This window comes from Plectropomus leopardus, chromosome 18, assembly GCF_026936395.1.
Source record: "Plectropomus leopardus strain MGB_pleo_1.0 chromosome 18, ASM2693639v1, whole genome shotgun sequence".
Taxonomy (NCBI): Eukaryota; Metazoa; Chordata; class Actinopteri; order Perciformes; family Serranidae; genus Plectropomus; species Plectropomus leopardus.
Genome location: NC_142193.1, coordinates 5022992 through 5037463, shown reverse-complemented (window position 1 = coordinate 5037463; position 14472 = coordinate 5022992). Strand labels below are relative to the sequence as shown.

Genomic DNA, 14472 nt, shown 5'->3' with positions numbered 1-14472 from the left:
TCTGCACGTTGTCCTTTTTATCCCTTTAATAGGTTGCCTATTGGTCACATGCCCTGCAGTAACCATGGTGATGAGCTCATGATGAGGCCTTTGACAGCTGAGTGTAGACATGATGATGTAACTGTTGGTTTCAGAACTTGAAGTGGAGCCTTGTGCCTCCTAATTGGCTCATTATTGATGATGTAACAGCCACTTGACCATTCATACCCCAGCGTTTCTCTCACACACACACACACGCATGCACACACACATACACACGCACACATATTTCTCACTCTTCTTTAATTTCTCTCTGACATTTTTCTGTCTTTCTTGGCTCTTTCTACCTCCTTCGTCTTTTGACTTTTTTGTCTCCATTTTTTCTTCTCTTTTTTCTTTAATTCTCTTTAAGTTTTCATATCTGATTTCCTTACTTTTCTTTTTTTTTTTTTTTAAATTTTCTTTCTTTTTAGATTTGTTAATTTCTTTTTTCACTTACTCTTTCCCTCTTGGTGCATCCTTTCTTTTTACCATGTATCTTCATATTTGCATTCTTTTTCTTCTTTTTTTAAAGTTTAATAATAAACAAAAAATTTGCAGCATCAAAATACATGCCTAATTTAAAAAAAAATAGAAGTACTCATTATGAAGAACGATCCGTTGCAGAAAAGCATATATTATATAACAGATTTATAGTTATAGATTATTAGGATTATTAGATATTATAAAAAAAGGGGAAAAAGTCAAGAAAATTATAATTCTTATAGTTATATATTTTAAATTATGTAACAGAAAAATATATATACTTTTATCTCTTTCTTAACACAATTTCTTGCGGAGTTTTTCTTGCTTGCTGCGACAGTGAATGAAGAATCCAAAAAATGCAAACACTCTTCATGAACTCAAGTAAATAGGAACTATATTAATTAAAAATATCGGTTTGAATTCGTGCAGTGTAATTCATGTCTCATTTATCCAGTTGTGTGTGCACAGTACTTCCAAAACACATGCATTTTGACTAAAACATCACCATATAAAACATTTCTGCCAGGAGACTGTTATGACTAATATGTTTTAAATCGTGTTTTAGCAAAAATGCATATGTATAGGAAGTACTGAGCACAACTGGATAAATGAGACTTGGATTATGCTGTGTGAGTTGTATCAGTGTTTGTAAACTGACATTTTGACAAAGTTCTGCTGTTGTTAAACGTCCCCATTTTCTTTAATTCACAAAGAAAGTTCGCCTTTTTTTGGATTCTTCTTTCACTGCGGAGACATTTGAGAAAATAGTTTTCTTCAGGTAATTCAAGGTAACGTGTGAGTTACCGGCGGTGAGTACTTGATACACAAATAGTCATTTTGCAGGTGAAGTAGTCTTTTAAATACAGTACTTAACACCACTGGATCCATGAGCTATCATCTCAAAATAACTTTGAATATTCACGTAACAGAAGTGGATAGTAACAAGCGTTATTAAAATTTTTTTATTAAACAATTTCATTGAAAATTCAGTAACATATTTGCTAAATTTGGATGGAGACTTTAAAGAAGTATGTGTCTATTACTATTCTATAGCATTTCTATTCTATTTCAAATGCAAACATGTATTGGGTAAAGTATTAATAACAGTATAACTACAGATACCACTACTACATCCATAGCTCTAGTATAGGATCAGCTTGCAGTGTTTTTGTTGTGTGATTTTTGATAGTTTTAGCTGCAGTCAGAGGGTCTGCTGGGTTTTTGTTGTATGTGTGTATAAGACAGGTCTGAATGATGTAAATCATTAAATGTTGGTGTTAAATTCTTTGTTTGCAGTTATGGTGAGGGTGGAGGCAGTTAGGCATGTTGTGGTCCCTAGAGAATAAATGTGAGTCTTCTTCATGGTTGTAGTCAGGTGATAAAGTTGGTGTCAGTTTACAGGAGCATCTTGCAAACAGGAATATGAGTCGGTGTGTGTGTGTGTGTGTTGAAATAAGACGTCTGTGTGTCTCCAGTTACAGTTTGGAGTTATAAACTGTGACCATAAACTATCAGATTACAACATTCACACACACACCATGAGCATGTTGGTGCAGATCAATAAAGGGTCATGTAACTTTATTGGGTATCAATAGTCAGCAGATGTTAACATGTTGTTGTTGACATACATACTAACATACACTGTTGTACTTACTTACTACAACCTTCACTGACATAATCTAATGCCCCAGTCCCTAACAGAGACCCGATCCTAATAGTGACCCTAAAACAAGAGTCGAAAACCTCAAACAGCCTATATTTAGTTAAGACCGTGCTGCCCTGCTTTCTAAAAATGTCTTCATTTTTTAAAGAGTCTTACCTGTTAAAAAAAAAAAACCCTATTTAAAAAAATACAAAATAAACAAATGTCCTTATATTCCATAACTGCAGCTTTAGCATTAGGAATCCACTAAACCACATGAGGCCATGCATCCCTTTGGCCATGCCCTGTACATCCTGTAAATCAGGATCCATCTGCAAACACTTCTCAAGAGTGCCAACGAAGTTAGCAGTTTTCGGTTCTAAAAACAGTGTAACAATGGTACAATGCAACCAATGCAATGTTGTAGTCGTGTTTTCAGCAGCATTATTTGCCAAAATGTTCCCCTTAAAGTTCAGTTCTGAGTAACATTCTCTATATATTTCAAAAAATGCTGTTTTGTTGTTTTGTCACATATCACATTACATTTTTTCAAAAAAAGTTCTGTAATCTCCGGCCTCAAGAACACGTTCTGAATGTTGATTTGAAAACGTTCTTTTCCTTTGAAATGTTCTGTTCCTTTGTTCTCATGTAATATTGTGGGAACATTTTTTTTAAAAGAACATTCTATAACATTCTATAACATCGCCAAAACATACTCAGAATATTGCATTTCTAAAGTTAGGTCTTAGTCAGTATTTAACCTTACAGAGACATTATTAGAAATGATAAACATTCTTATTCTTAAGAATTTCATTCTTAAAACACTTCTGCATGAACGGTGCCGGCATGCTACTTGTCCCTGCGTGAGCCTGTTATGCATTAGTGTTTTAACCCTTTAAAACCTGCATTGACATCAGTTTTCTTGTCAGTTAATCAGTCAATCAGTTTTCTGTTTGTGTTCTTTTACATTTCTTTTTGTTGTTTTTTGTGTGCTATTTTTTTTGTCATATTCTTGTAACTTTGAACTAATTTATTTTCTAATTGTTAGGCAATTTCTTGTCAACTTGTTCATTGCCTTCTTTCTATGTTTTTGAAAGAAATCAAGCCAATTTGTTCAGGTTGCAAAGGGTTACAACATTCTTTTAACATTAGATTCAAGTTTTTTCTTTAAAATATTATTGCAGCTTGTAGGTTATGTTAGCCAATGTAGGAACGTTCCCTGCTAGCTGAGAGATGAACATGCAGTTGAGCTTTCTTGAAACACTTTCTGACAGTTTGTGCAGATATGTGTTGGTTGTGCAAAAAATTTGTTCCATCAACTGTTCAGGTGGTTGATCTCGGATGATCTTTCAGGTGTAGATGCTGGATGTGGAGGTCCGGAGCTGGTGTGACTGTATGGTCTATGGTTGTGAGGTCGGTTGGATGTACTGCCAAATACACTACAACATCAATAGAGATGATTTATGGTAGTAAAATGAACATTCAGCTCTTCAGCATGCTGATGGCATGCTCCTTCAGACACATCTGTGACATTGTGTTGTGTAATCAAATTTTAAATTTCCTTTTATTGTGACCATTGGGTGTGTAGTAATGATGCTCTTTAATCAATATATTGATATGCCACACCTGTCAGGTTGATGGATTACCATGAAACTTCAACTAATAGCCCAGGCTATCATTTCTTAAACCACTGAACTCAACAGGCATTTTTGGTACAAATATACCTTTCACGCAAAATTGTTGCTCAGCAAAGATACAGTCACATTGTTTATTTAAACCTCTTTTTTTTTTTGCATATTTTTTATTTGCTTTGCCAGTATTAACCTCTTCTTTGGTGCTCATGGTTTCAGTAAAATGAACTGAATGATTGAATCTATCTCATAGGATTCTCTCCATCTTAAGCTAAGAATGTATGCAGCATATCCATATTGACAAAAGTCTAAACATCAGCTAACTAACATTAGCCCCAGCAGGTAGCCAAAGAACTTGTAGCCTATAAAAATGAACTGCATTGTAACCAGGCCTCTGATTAAGGCTGGCGAGAAATAAGTATTTTCTTGATTTTCTTGAAAGAAGTCAAAAAAGTAAAAAAAAAAATGTTGCAGGTATATATGAAGTTCTTCTTTTAATATTCATTGCATATTATGGCTTTTATTTTTTATACCTTTGTTTTATGTTTTTTATGCACTTTTTTTCTGTTTCGACTTTTGTTGTTCAGTATTTCTTTTATATCTATATTTTTATTTTTTTCCGCCTCTGGCCTGTCTGCAACTTATTTCCAGAGTAATGGTATCCATGTGCTCATTCATGAATTTATTTTATTTTATTTCAATTTAATTTGATGTTATTTCATTACATTTATTTTCATATTTATCAATATATATTTCTATAGCCTATATTGTTAAGCTCTCCCGTGTAAAGAACTTTGAGGCGCATTTTTTATGTATGAAAGGGGCTATACAAATAAAAATATATACATATGTGTGTATATATATATATATATATACACTTTAATCTTTTACAAGTAAGATTTGCTTGATGAACTGTTTAAATGCTGAACTAACGCAGTTCTTAAAGTCTGCGGTATAGAGTACTGTCGGGTTAAATGAAGGATTTAATTAGTTCTTCCTCCACTGGATGAAATCAATATTTTGTGCGATTGACGAGGTCTCGCGGTGTTTTAGTCTCAGACCAGACTCAGAGTAAATGTACTGATGAATATTGCTGTTGCTTGTCGTCAGGGATATTTTCATTTCCATCAATTTTACAGCACTGGAAGTAAATGTGCATGCGCGCCCATGCTGTCGGTGTGTCGGGAGCGCGCAACTGCAGCAGATCAGAGGGGGGTGGGTGAGGGGGTGGGGGGGTGTGAATGTTACGAGTCACTTCTCATTCCACTAATTTAGCAGAAAGGGAGGAGAGAGGGAGGTAGAGAGAGGCTGGCGGTGAATTGAAGAGCTGAGGGGGGACCGTGAGGAGGACTGGCGGAGCCTCTGCAGCAAAAACACCAGCGCTGCTCAGAAAACCTACAACACCCAAACGCACCGGGCCGGGCGGGTTTATCTCCTCCAGGTGTATGAGGAGAAAAAAAAAACACGGAGGCAGAAAAAAAATCTTGTAACGTCGACCATTCATCCACCGTTTCTCCGTGTATCACTGCTGCTGCTGCTGCTGCCACACACACACACAAACACACACACGCACACACGGTGTCCCGGTTCACGTCACGGAGAAAGCGCCGGGGAGCTGCAGAGGCACAAGCCGGAGAGGAGCAGCTCTATTTGGGGTTCTTATTTTCGTTCTTTATTTTTTCCGCCCACAGACTGGAGCTCAGTCCCGGAGCTGTCGCTTGGTGTTCACGCGGCGGCTGCAGAGCGCGAGGACAGGCGGGAAGAGGACGTGCTGAAGCGCGGAGGAGCGGCCGAGGGCTGCGGACACACGGAGGAGGTTTCTGTCAGATTCTTTTCGGCTAAACGGGGGTTTATATCACGGTGCGGCGATATCCAGACTAGAGAAGGAGTCGGGCTCCGCCGCCCACCACCAGCAGCACCTCCCTCCACCTCCTTCAATGGGTTAAAAATCGATTAGTTGTTCCAGAGCCGCCGCGCAGAGCCTCGGAGGGTCCGCTCACACCTGCTAACACCTGCACAGCCCGACCTGCGGGGGCTTAGGATGTAGCCCCCACCTCTGCTCCGTTTCTCTGCATCACCATCCTTTCAAAACCTCCACCTCCACCCACCAGTGTATCTCTGCCCCCCCTCCCCTCCTCCTCCTCCACCCCACCCAGCGTCCCACCATGCCGGCGGGGATGAAACCGCTCGAGAAGTTCCTGAAGAAGCAGACCACGGCTCTGACCCGGGCCGGGGGCTTTGTCGGCGGGGTGGCGGACAAGGCCAGCGGGGGGACGGGGGCGTCCCGAAGGAGGGCCAGCCTGTCCCGGGTCGTTCCCTTCTTCAGGGAGACGTCACCGGAGAGCGGCCAGGCTCGGGAGGTGTTCAGGTGATTTAGCATTTTGAAATTATGAAGTCACTTGTAAATGAGAGGGTAACACGGAACATAGAACAGAGTTTGGTGATTCATTATTGTACCTGGCAGGATCAGGCAAACCATTGAAGGGGCTCCGGGGTCAGAATGAGTAGCGTGGGCCCCCATTGGGCCCCACATTGTGGTAACTAAGTCAAACATACATGTATATCAATTTTGACAAGACTCAAAACCAGGGCAAATTTGATCTAGTCCACCAAATAAAGCCCCATAGTTAAAATGGCATGACGTGTTATCTGTCTGTCATATTGGCAGAAATATTAATATCAGTCTGATGCTTTTATTTCATTTTAAAGCCATTCTCTTCTGATACCAATGACGTCGTTATTATCATGCATACAAAATAATAATAATTGAGCAGAGGCAGGGGGAAGATTGATACAGCATAATATTGTCATATTTTGCATGGCAATATTGTTTTGATACACAGACACTGTATATTGATTGATTATATTGATTCTTTTACTATATACATGATTAATATTGCAAATATGAATTAATCTTCTGGTAGCCCACCAAAATGGAGGGAGTTATGGTTCATTATTGCATGAACTGGTCACCTGGTGCTTCACCTTATCACTTTAGAGGAAAACAGAAAGTGTTTTTTTCTTCTTGTTTTCCTTTTTATTTTCATATATTTGTGATTGACCAACATTTTAAATTACATATTTCCAAAGACTACATGCTTCAGTCAAAGAAAAACCTTTTTACTAGAACATTTAGTCTGCAGAAATGGCTAATTTAAATGTTGGTTTTGTTTCATGCAACAAGACTCTATCCAACCAGATGATATCTGTTAGGCTATGAAATACCTGAAGATGCAACTCACTGCATAACAACATGAACAGACTAAGAGTCAATGCAGCCGTGTTAGCAGGCCCTTCTTAGACACAGCGTGTGTTAAGGTAAAATGGGCAATAATCAGTTTTGTTGTCCAGATTAACCAATTTGCTTCACTTTGTTTTGGGCCTTGTATTAAAGGAGGTATTCCTGTTATTTAGTAGTGCATGTCCTTAAAGTTTGGGAACTTGGATTCTAAAGACTGTTTCAAATCAGCAAGGTCAAGTTATCCTGAATTTTAGTCCCAAAAAGCACCAACAGTTTCCCATAAATTATCATCAAACTGCTCTGCAACTTACAACATCTTTTTTAATTTAATGGATTAATTGTTTGATTGATATAATGTCCAAACAATCTCCTGAGGTTGAAGGATACTTGTTTAAATGTTTTCTTTGTCCGACAGTCCGAAACCCTAAAATATTAGCATTACTGGGAAAGAAAACAGGAATAATGATGAGTAGCTCGATGATGAAAACAATTGTTAGTTGTAGACTGTGGATGTAAAAGTGTGAAAGATGTCACGATTTGTCCGTCATTATTTAATACTTCTGTGGAATGAAACATTCATTGAATGCTAACTTCTAAAACTTTTGATCCTACCCTTAGCCCCGACAGTGAGGACCCCCCTTCCTGGCCCTCAGCCACGGGGCCCGGTTTGGTCACAGTGCCCAGCAGCGCCAATAGCTCCGGCTCTGGTTCTGGAGGAGGAGACGTCCGCAGTCCGTCTCTGTCCAGTGACGAGCAGAGCTCTGAGGCCAGCCTGATCACAGAGAGCAGCGGGGGAGTCGGAGGAGTTGGAGGAGGAGGAGGAGGAGGGACGCCTCTACCTCCAGACACACCGGACAACCTGACCCTTGCTCTGCTGGACAGCGTGGCGGGAAGACGCACTGGACTCTGCAGAGGTAAGACAAGAAGCTTTTTTGTCTTTGTGTTTTCTGAGGACGTCCGACTTGGCTGTCAAATGAGGTGCAGTTACATCACTAAATAATCTCCTTATGAATTACTGTTATAGGTTGTCTTTTTGCTCCTTTAATTCGACATCAAAAGTGCATTTGCATCTTTTGACCAACCTGTGCTTTAATTTTTGGCAAATATTTGACCATATATTTCATTCTGAAATGGGCAAATCTGCATAATCAGTACTTTTACACTTGGTATTTTCATCATATTTAGATGCTGGTACTTTTGTTTTCGTCTGCTTGTAACAATATTTCTACACTGTGTTATTTAAAAGATCTACTTTTAACGATCTACTTCCCCCATCACTGCTCCCCATACATGCCATAAAATTCAGAGCCAAAACATATCTGACCATACTGACATCAGGCTGACAAAGTGCCATATTTAGTGTCTATAGCTTTTGTTTTAATGTGTCAGCCACATATTTAATCAATATCTAAGTAAATTTAAGTATCTGATTTAACTCAACATTAAAGAACTCCAATATGGGCTCGATATCTAGTTTGAATATCAAAACTTCAGTGTGAATGTTTGCATTTTTTCAAATGATTTGATCTGCAATATGAATTATGACTTGCAGTATTCACAAAGTCTTAATAAGCTGTAAAGGTGATGGACTTTGGCAGATACAAATGGAATGTGTTAGTGCTTCTGTGCAGTAAACACGTGTGAACGTTTTAGAAAAGTTTTAAAGATGGTTTTTGATTCTAACAAGAACTGTTGTTCGGAAATACTTGTTTTATTTTTAGCATGATTAACACTTTACAAGAGTAAAGTCTTTTAGAGCTAAGACGAACAGATGAGTTTTGCTAATGTAAAGCTGTCTCAGATACAGAGTTCAAGTTTAGTTTATTTGTACATGTAGATATAAAGAAAGAAAAAAATAAACGGGATATAAAACAGTTTGCATGTGCAGGTGAGGTGGAAACCTACAACGGGCTTTTTGTAGAACTCATCTAAAGAAAAGAATAAAATATACATAGATGTAAAAATACAACATTGTGGCCCGCCACAATTAAAACGTGTGCCACCACATATAAAATTAATGTTTTTGGAGCTGGACTGTTCATCGGGAGTGCTGTATATATCATCCTGTCTTTCTTTTCATAATAGTCTCGGATCACAGAGCGTACTCTAGGCACACGCGGAGCAGAAGAATTGTAAGACAGTGAAAGTGAAGCTTCACCTTTCATTGCGCTTGGTTTAGACGTTTGCTTTCACTCACTCTGTAGCAGCTGTTCCTCTCAGCCATTGGTCTGATCTGATCAGCTGTGATCAGATCAATGGATCAGTTATCCACCCCACTACTCAACCTCCTCAAAGTGCTGCTGAGGGACAAAGAACTCATGACTTCCTGCTGCTTTGTGCTCACACACCCGCAAAAACTTGCAAATTTAAAGAGGGGACAAATAATGATTATAAAAAGGGACACACACGAGATAATAAAAGGGAAGTTGGCAGTTTGAGCATTACAACCCAAGCTAAATCACAGATTCAGTATCAGGATTGGTCCGATAACATTTTTGAAAGTCTAGAAGAGCCACACAATTAGCTCATTTTATCTTAGTAGTTAGCAGAGCGCTAAACCAGAATTTAGCTGCTTGGCCAGCAAAGTGCACCTGCTCTATAGGCCCAATGATGCAGAAGATCCAAATAATTTTACGCTCAGAAAGTTGAACATTTTTCGGCTTCATGCAACACTGAGCAACTTTTATAGGAATAATTGGGGCCTGCCTCCAAAGCTGTATCCAGTTCTCTTTATACATCTATGTCTCGACTGCGTTTTGGTATAATTTACGGTCATGCTGCTTCTGTCCTCTGCTGTCTGTGTGTGTCAGAGTTTGACACTAGATCAGGACCAGGGGCTTGAGTGTGCGTACAAGTGCAAGGTGTAAAACTGACATTCGACATCATGCACGTTGCACATCTTGCTCATATCATGCAGGACTGGTGACTGTTACATGTGTTTGTTGCAAAGCCAGCAGATGGTCATTGACAAATTGTTTAAGCTCTAAAACAATAATGCTAAAGACCAAAGCTCTTTTCTTTATTACCAAAAAGTTGCTGCTGCTATTCTGATAATTTTAAAAATTAAAAAAGCCTAAATTCCCCACTGTCAAAATTTCTCTCTCAGTACGCACTGTTGGTCGAACAAAAGAAGACATTTTCAGATGTCACCTTGGACATTTTTTTTCGCTTATCTTATTACATTTTATAGACCAAACAAAGGTGGAATTATTGATAATGAACGTGAGTGTTAGCTGCAGCTCCAGTTTTCCTGTTTAAAGCTGAAGACGTGTCGCGTGCAAAGAAAAGGCAGCTGCTGTGGGAAGAAGTGAGGGGAGCAAATTAAATTTGACATTTTAGAATTTGTCCTCGACGTCTCTGCTCCAGTTGAGACATTCGGTGGTTTCTGTGAGAAAATATCATCCTCTAGATACAGCCTGTTTTCTGCAGGATGTTCAGTTCATAGTTCATAAAATACAGACTGTTCCTGCAGCCTGAGTGTGTATATATGTGTGTGTGTGTGTGTGTGTGTGTGTGTGTGTGTGTGTGTGTGTGTGTGTGTTTGTGTGTGGTTACATAATCGCTGCCGTCCTCTTTCAGAAACGCAGCCTGCTTATTACAGCTGAAGTGGGTGTGCATGCATGCGTGTATGTATCTGTTCCTGCAGGAATGTTTGCCTGTGTGGTTGTGTGTGTGTGTGTGTGTGTGTAGCAGTGATTGCTGCAGGGTGTGTTTGTGTCCACGTTTTATTTGTATTTTTCCAGAGGCACATTTTTTTAAAGAACAATATGTTAGAAAAGAAAAGAAAAGACAAAAGAATTATGTTTTTTATAGCATATTGATAGTATTTAAGCAATTTTACATTAAATGGCAAGGTAAAAATGATAATTTTATATCCTAAAATGAAATGGGTTTTCTTTGATTTGTGCCTACATTATATAAATGTTAAAAACTAAATAAATGAAAAAAAGTATTTAAAAAATAATTAAAAAAGATTAAAAAAAAATGTAATCCTAATTTTTTAAAATAAATATTAAATATTATAATAGATTCCCCAAAAGAAAAAAAAAACATGTAATATCTTCAAGATCCTACAAAAATAGAATAAAAACTTGGCTCCAGGTGGTGCCGACATTATAGAAACATTTAAAGACTTTTGTATTAAGTATTTTAGATGACATTTAAAAGTATTTTCAAAAAATTGAAACACTTCTGAAATTAAACCAAAAAACAAAAATGGAATAAACAAAATTTATTTAAAAAAAATACAAAAATAAAAAATATATTTGCACTGATATTATAAATATATTTGCACATTAATGTTCTTTTCTACTTTTATTGAGTTAATGTTTTAACCAACGTCAGTCCTAATCCTAATGATCAGATATTCATTCATTTTCAGAATTAAAAAAAACCCAAACTCTTTGAATGCCAGGTTTTTCTCATGATGCCACTATTTTTGATGAAAAAACAAACAAACAAACACAAAATGAATTATTTTCAATATACTATACTATATATATTTTAATTATCATAGCCTGGGATTGTTAGTGATTTGCAGCAACATTGATTGTGACAGCGCACCTAGTGGAAATAGAATGTATTTTCTCATTGTGCAAAATACTGTAAAAATGAAAACAGTGAAAATGACTAATTCTAAGGCAAAGTCTCAGAATGACACCCAAAAATAATAAAATGCATGTTTTTATGCTTTGATGGCTACAGGATCAAAAATTGCCATTTGAATGGGATTCAGTGGTGCATTTTTTTGCACTTAACAGTATGGATGTAACAAATTTGTAAACACAGTGTATTTTAGACTGAGCAGTTAAATCTAAAATTAAACAAAAATAGACAATCTTGCCAAAATGTATTACATATGCATGAACACTGCCAAAATGATCAAAAAACATGAAGAATGAAAAGCATGAAAATGCGCCCAACAGTCCCTGAGGGGTAAAGCTTTGCACACCTGTGACAAAAGCCACATTTTAAAAGACTGATATCAGATTTAATGAATCTCTATTGGATCATTCTAATGAATGAATCAGATGAATATTATTATTTTAATACAGGCCTGTGTGGAAGGGAGGAGGTTCTCCCTTGGGCCCTTTGGACAGATTTAGTCTGCTGAGTGGGACTGATGTTGTTTAACTTGAGCAGATATAATGCAGTTTTAAGATCGGTTCATGCTGCTGAGTATCTGCTCTCTGATTGGGTGAGAGGAAGACTAGACCAGAGTTAGAGAACGATGTCACCTGTCAGAGTGTCCAGTAGGTTCCTGACTCCTCCACTGAAAAGGCCTAAAAATCGGTCAAAACATAGATAAAATAAAGACGGGGCTTCTATAGGCATGATCACTAACTTTGTGCACATGTCCCCGTCTACTGAAAACTGCAAAGAGATCAGATTTATTTCTGCCTCCACCTATCAGGTGTTTGAAGTGACAGTGAACTTATGATTAAAGGACTAAAAGTCGTCTCGTTCAGGTTTAGATATAAATATAGTTTGGTGACACAGTGTGTGTCACCAAAGCGTTTCAGGGTTATTTTGGGCTCCTTTGGTCCCACAGAGACGTGAAGATAGACAGCTGCAGACGAAATAAAGACCTCCCGATGTTTGGTTCTTACTTCACGTTCAGTGTTCATCTAATATGTTGAAGGAAATCCTGCAGAGCACAAAGTGTTCCATTTTAGCAGAAAACACACATTTATTAAGTCATGAAGACATCCCGCTGCTACTTTCTACACTCGTCACATTCATGAATAATCCACTTCTTTCTTCTTGTTAAACTCTCTCAGAGGATTCTGTATTATTATGGCATTTAATGAGTCTCAAAGCGCAGAACAAACCAGTGAAAAAACAGTGTCTGTAAGCTGAGAAGCATTCTTGCTCTAATACAATAATGCAAAGATGGGGCTGTGAAGATCGCCATCTTGACCGTCCTCAGCACTCCCAACTCAACGCTTGCTGGCCAAGTTGACTTTTGAGACAGTAATATCTGCACGGCTCCAGATCGCGACCATTTATTTCCAACACTTTGACACAGGACGAGCCAGATGCTTCAAAATAAAAGCACCAGCAGTCCCGCTTTTAATTATACGTTTGTAATACTTTATTTAACTGTGATAAAGGCAAATATAGAACTGTTATAATAAAGACAGTAGCTACTTTATTTAACTCTACTGCAACTGTAGTTCATTTAATGATTTTGGATTTTAGTCTTTCTTGTAGATCTTAAAATATGATATACAGTATAATGTGTATTGCAGAATAGCATTAAATATTGCAGTGTCTTTTTTAACCCTTTGATACCTGAGCAAATTGGCTTGATTTCTTGTAAAAACATGGGAAGAAGGCAAATTGCAACGTAAGAAGAAATTATATAGAAGTTAGCAAAAAATACAACAAAATTACCCATTTATTCACAAAAACCCCTCAAAACCCCCAAAGCAAAAATAGATAAATAAATGAAGGACACAAACAAAAAGTTAAAAAGACCTGAAAATGCTTGAAAGTTATAACAACCTTATAGCATAATTTAAAATATATAATTATGGTAATTGTAAATATAGTTCTTTATAATTTTTTTCTGTAGCTTTTTAAAATGATAATCCTCTAAATCTACTAATTGCTCAATGCCCCCCCCCCCATGTTTTAGGTTTCAACTGTTTGAAAAATCTAAATGTTAAATTTGTTATTGACGTAAGTTTTCAGGATGTCCATGCGGCATCAACTAAAACTGTTGTCACTGTGCTGCAGAAACCAAACTGTCCAGTTTGAGAGTTTTTCACAGAATGAGTCAAAGCCGATAAATTATGCATCGTTTGAATTACGACTTCTGAACCAACTGTCCTGTAGAAGAGAAGCAAAGTGTACACGCTGTACACACACGCATACACACACACACGCTCTTCCAGCTTTGTATTGTATTGTATTGGCTCTTAGCTGAAGCTTTGATTTTCCCCACAAAATAAAAAATTCAAATGTAGCTATATTATTTTAAAGCTGCTTCATTCACTAAATGGAAATGTTCTATTCAGTTCTAATGCTGCATCATTTTACATTTCTCCAAAATTTAACCTGATCTATATAAAATGTTTTGTTTATTTTTTAATCTCTCCCTAGACAAGACACTACATTGGAAAAAATCCATTATTAATGCTTTTTTCCCCCTCATAATTATTACATATTATTTGAGGCCGCAACTAACCTTTATTTATTCAGGTGGGTCCCACAGAGATCGAGATCTCATTTTTCAAGAGAGAACTGAGTGCATAATATAGACATAAAATTAAAAATGTAAAATGTACAGTATCAATTATTATAAATAAATAATTAAAAAAATTAATAAAAAATAACTAGGTAACTAAAATACAACAATGAGTCAATTGAAACAAGTTAAAAACAGTCACAGTTAAAATCAGTCAGGATTTTTGTACTAAACATTATTTTCAATGTCACAATTAATTAAT

General features: G+C 37.3%; 1 protein-coding gene across 1 annotated transcript in view; it reads left to right on the top strand.

Moving 5' to 3' along the window:
• Positions 1-5039: 5039 nt before the first annotated feature.
• Positions 5040-14472, top strand: part of rapgefl1 (Rap guanine nucleotide exchange factor (GEF)-like 1) — a 45204-nt gene continuing 35771 nt past the window's right edge. The window contains exons 1-2 of the mRNA XM_042504516.2: positions 5040-6145; positions 7637-7932. Coding sequence (XP_042360450.1) covers positions 5943-6145; positions 7637-7932 — 499 coding nt within the window. The 5' untranslated portion in view covers positions 5040-5942. The remainder of the gene's footprint in view (positions 6146-7636; positions 7933-14472) is intronic.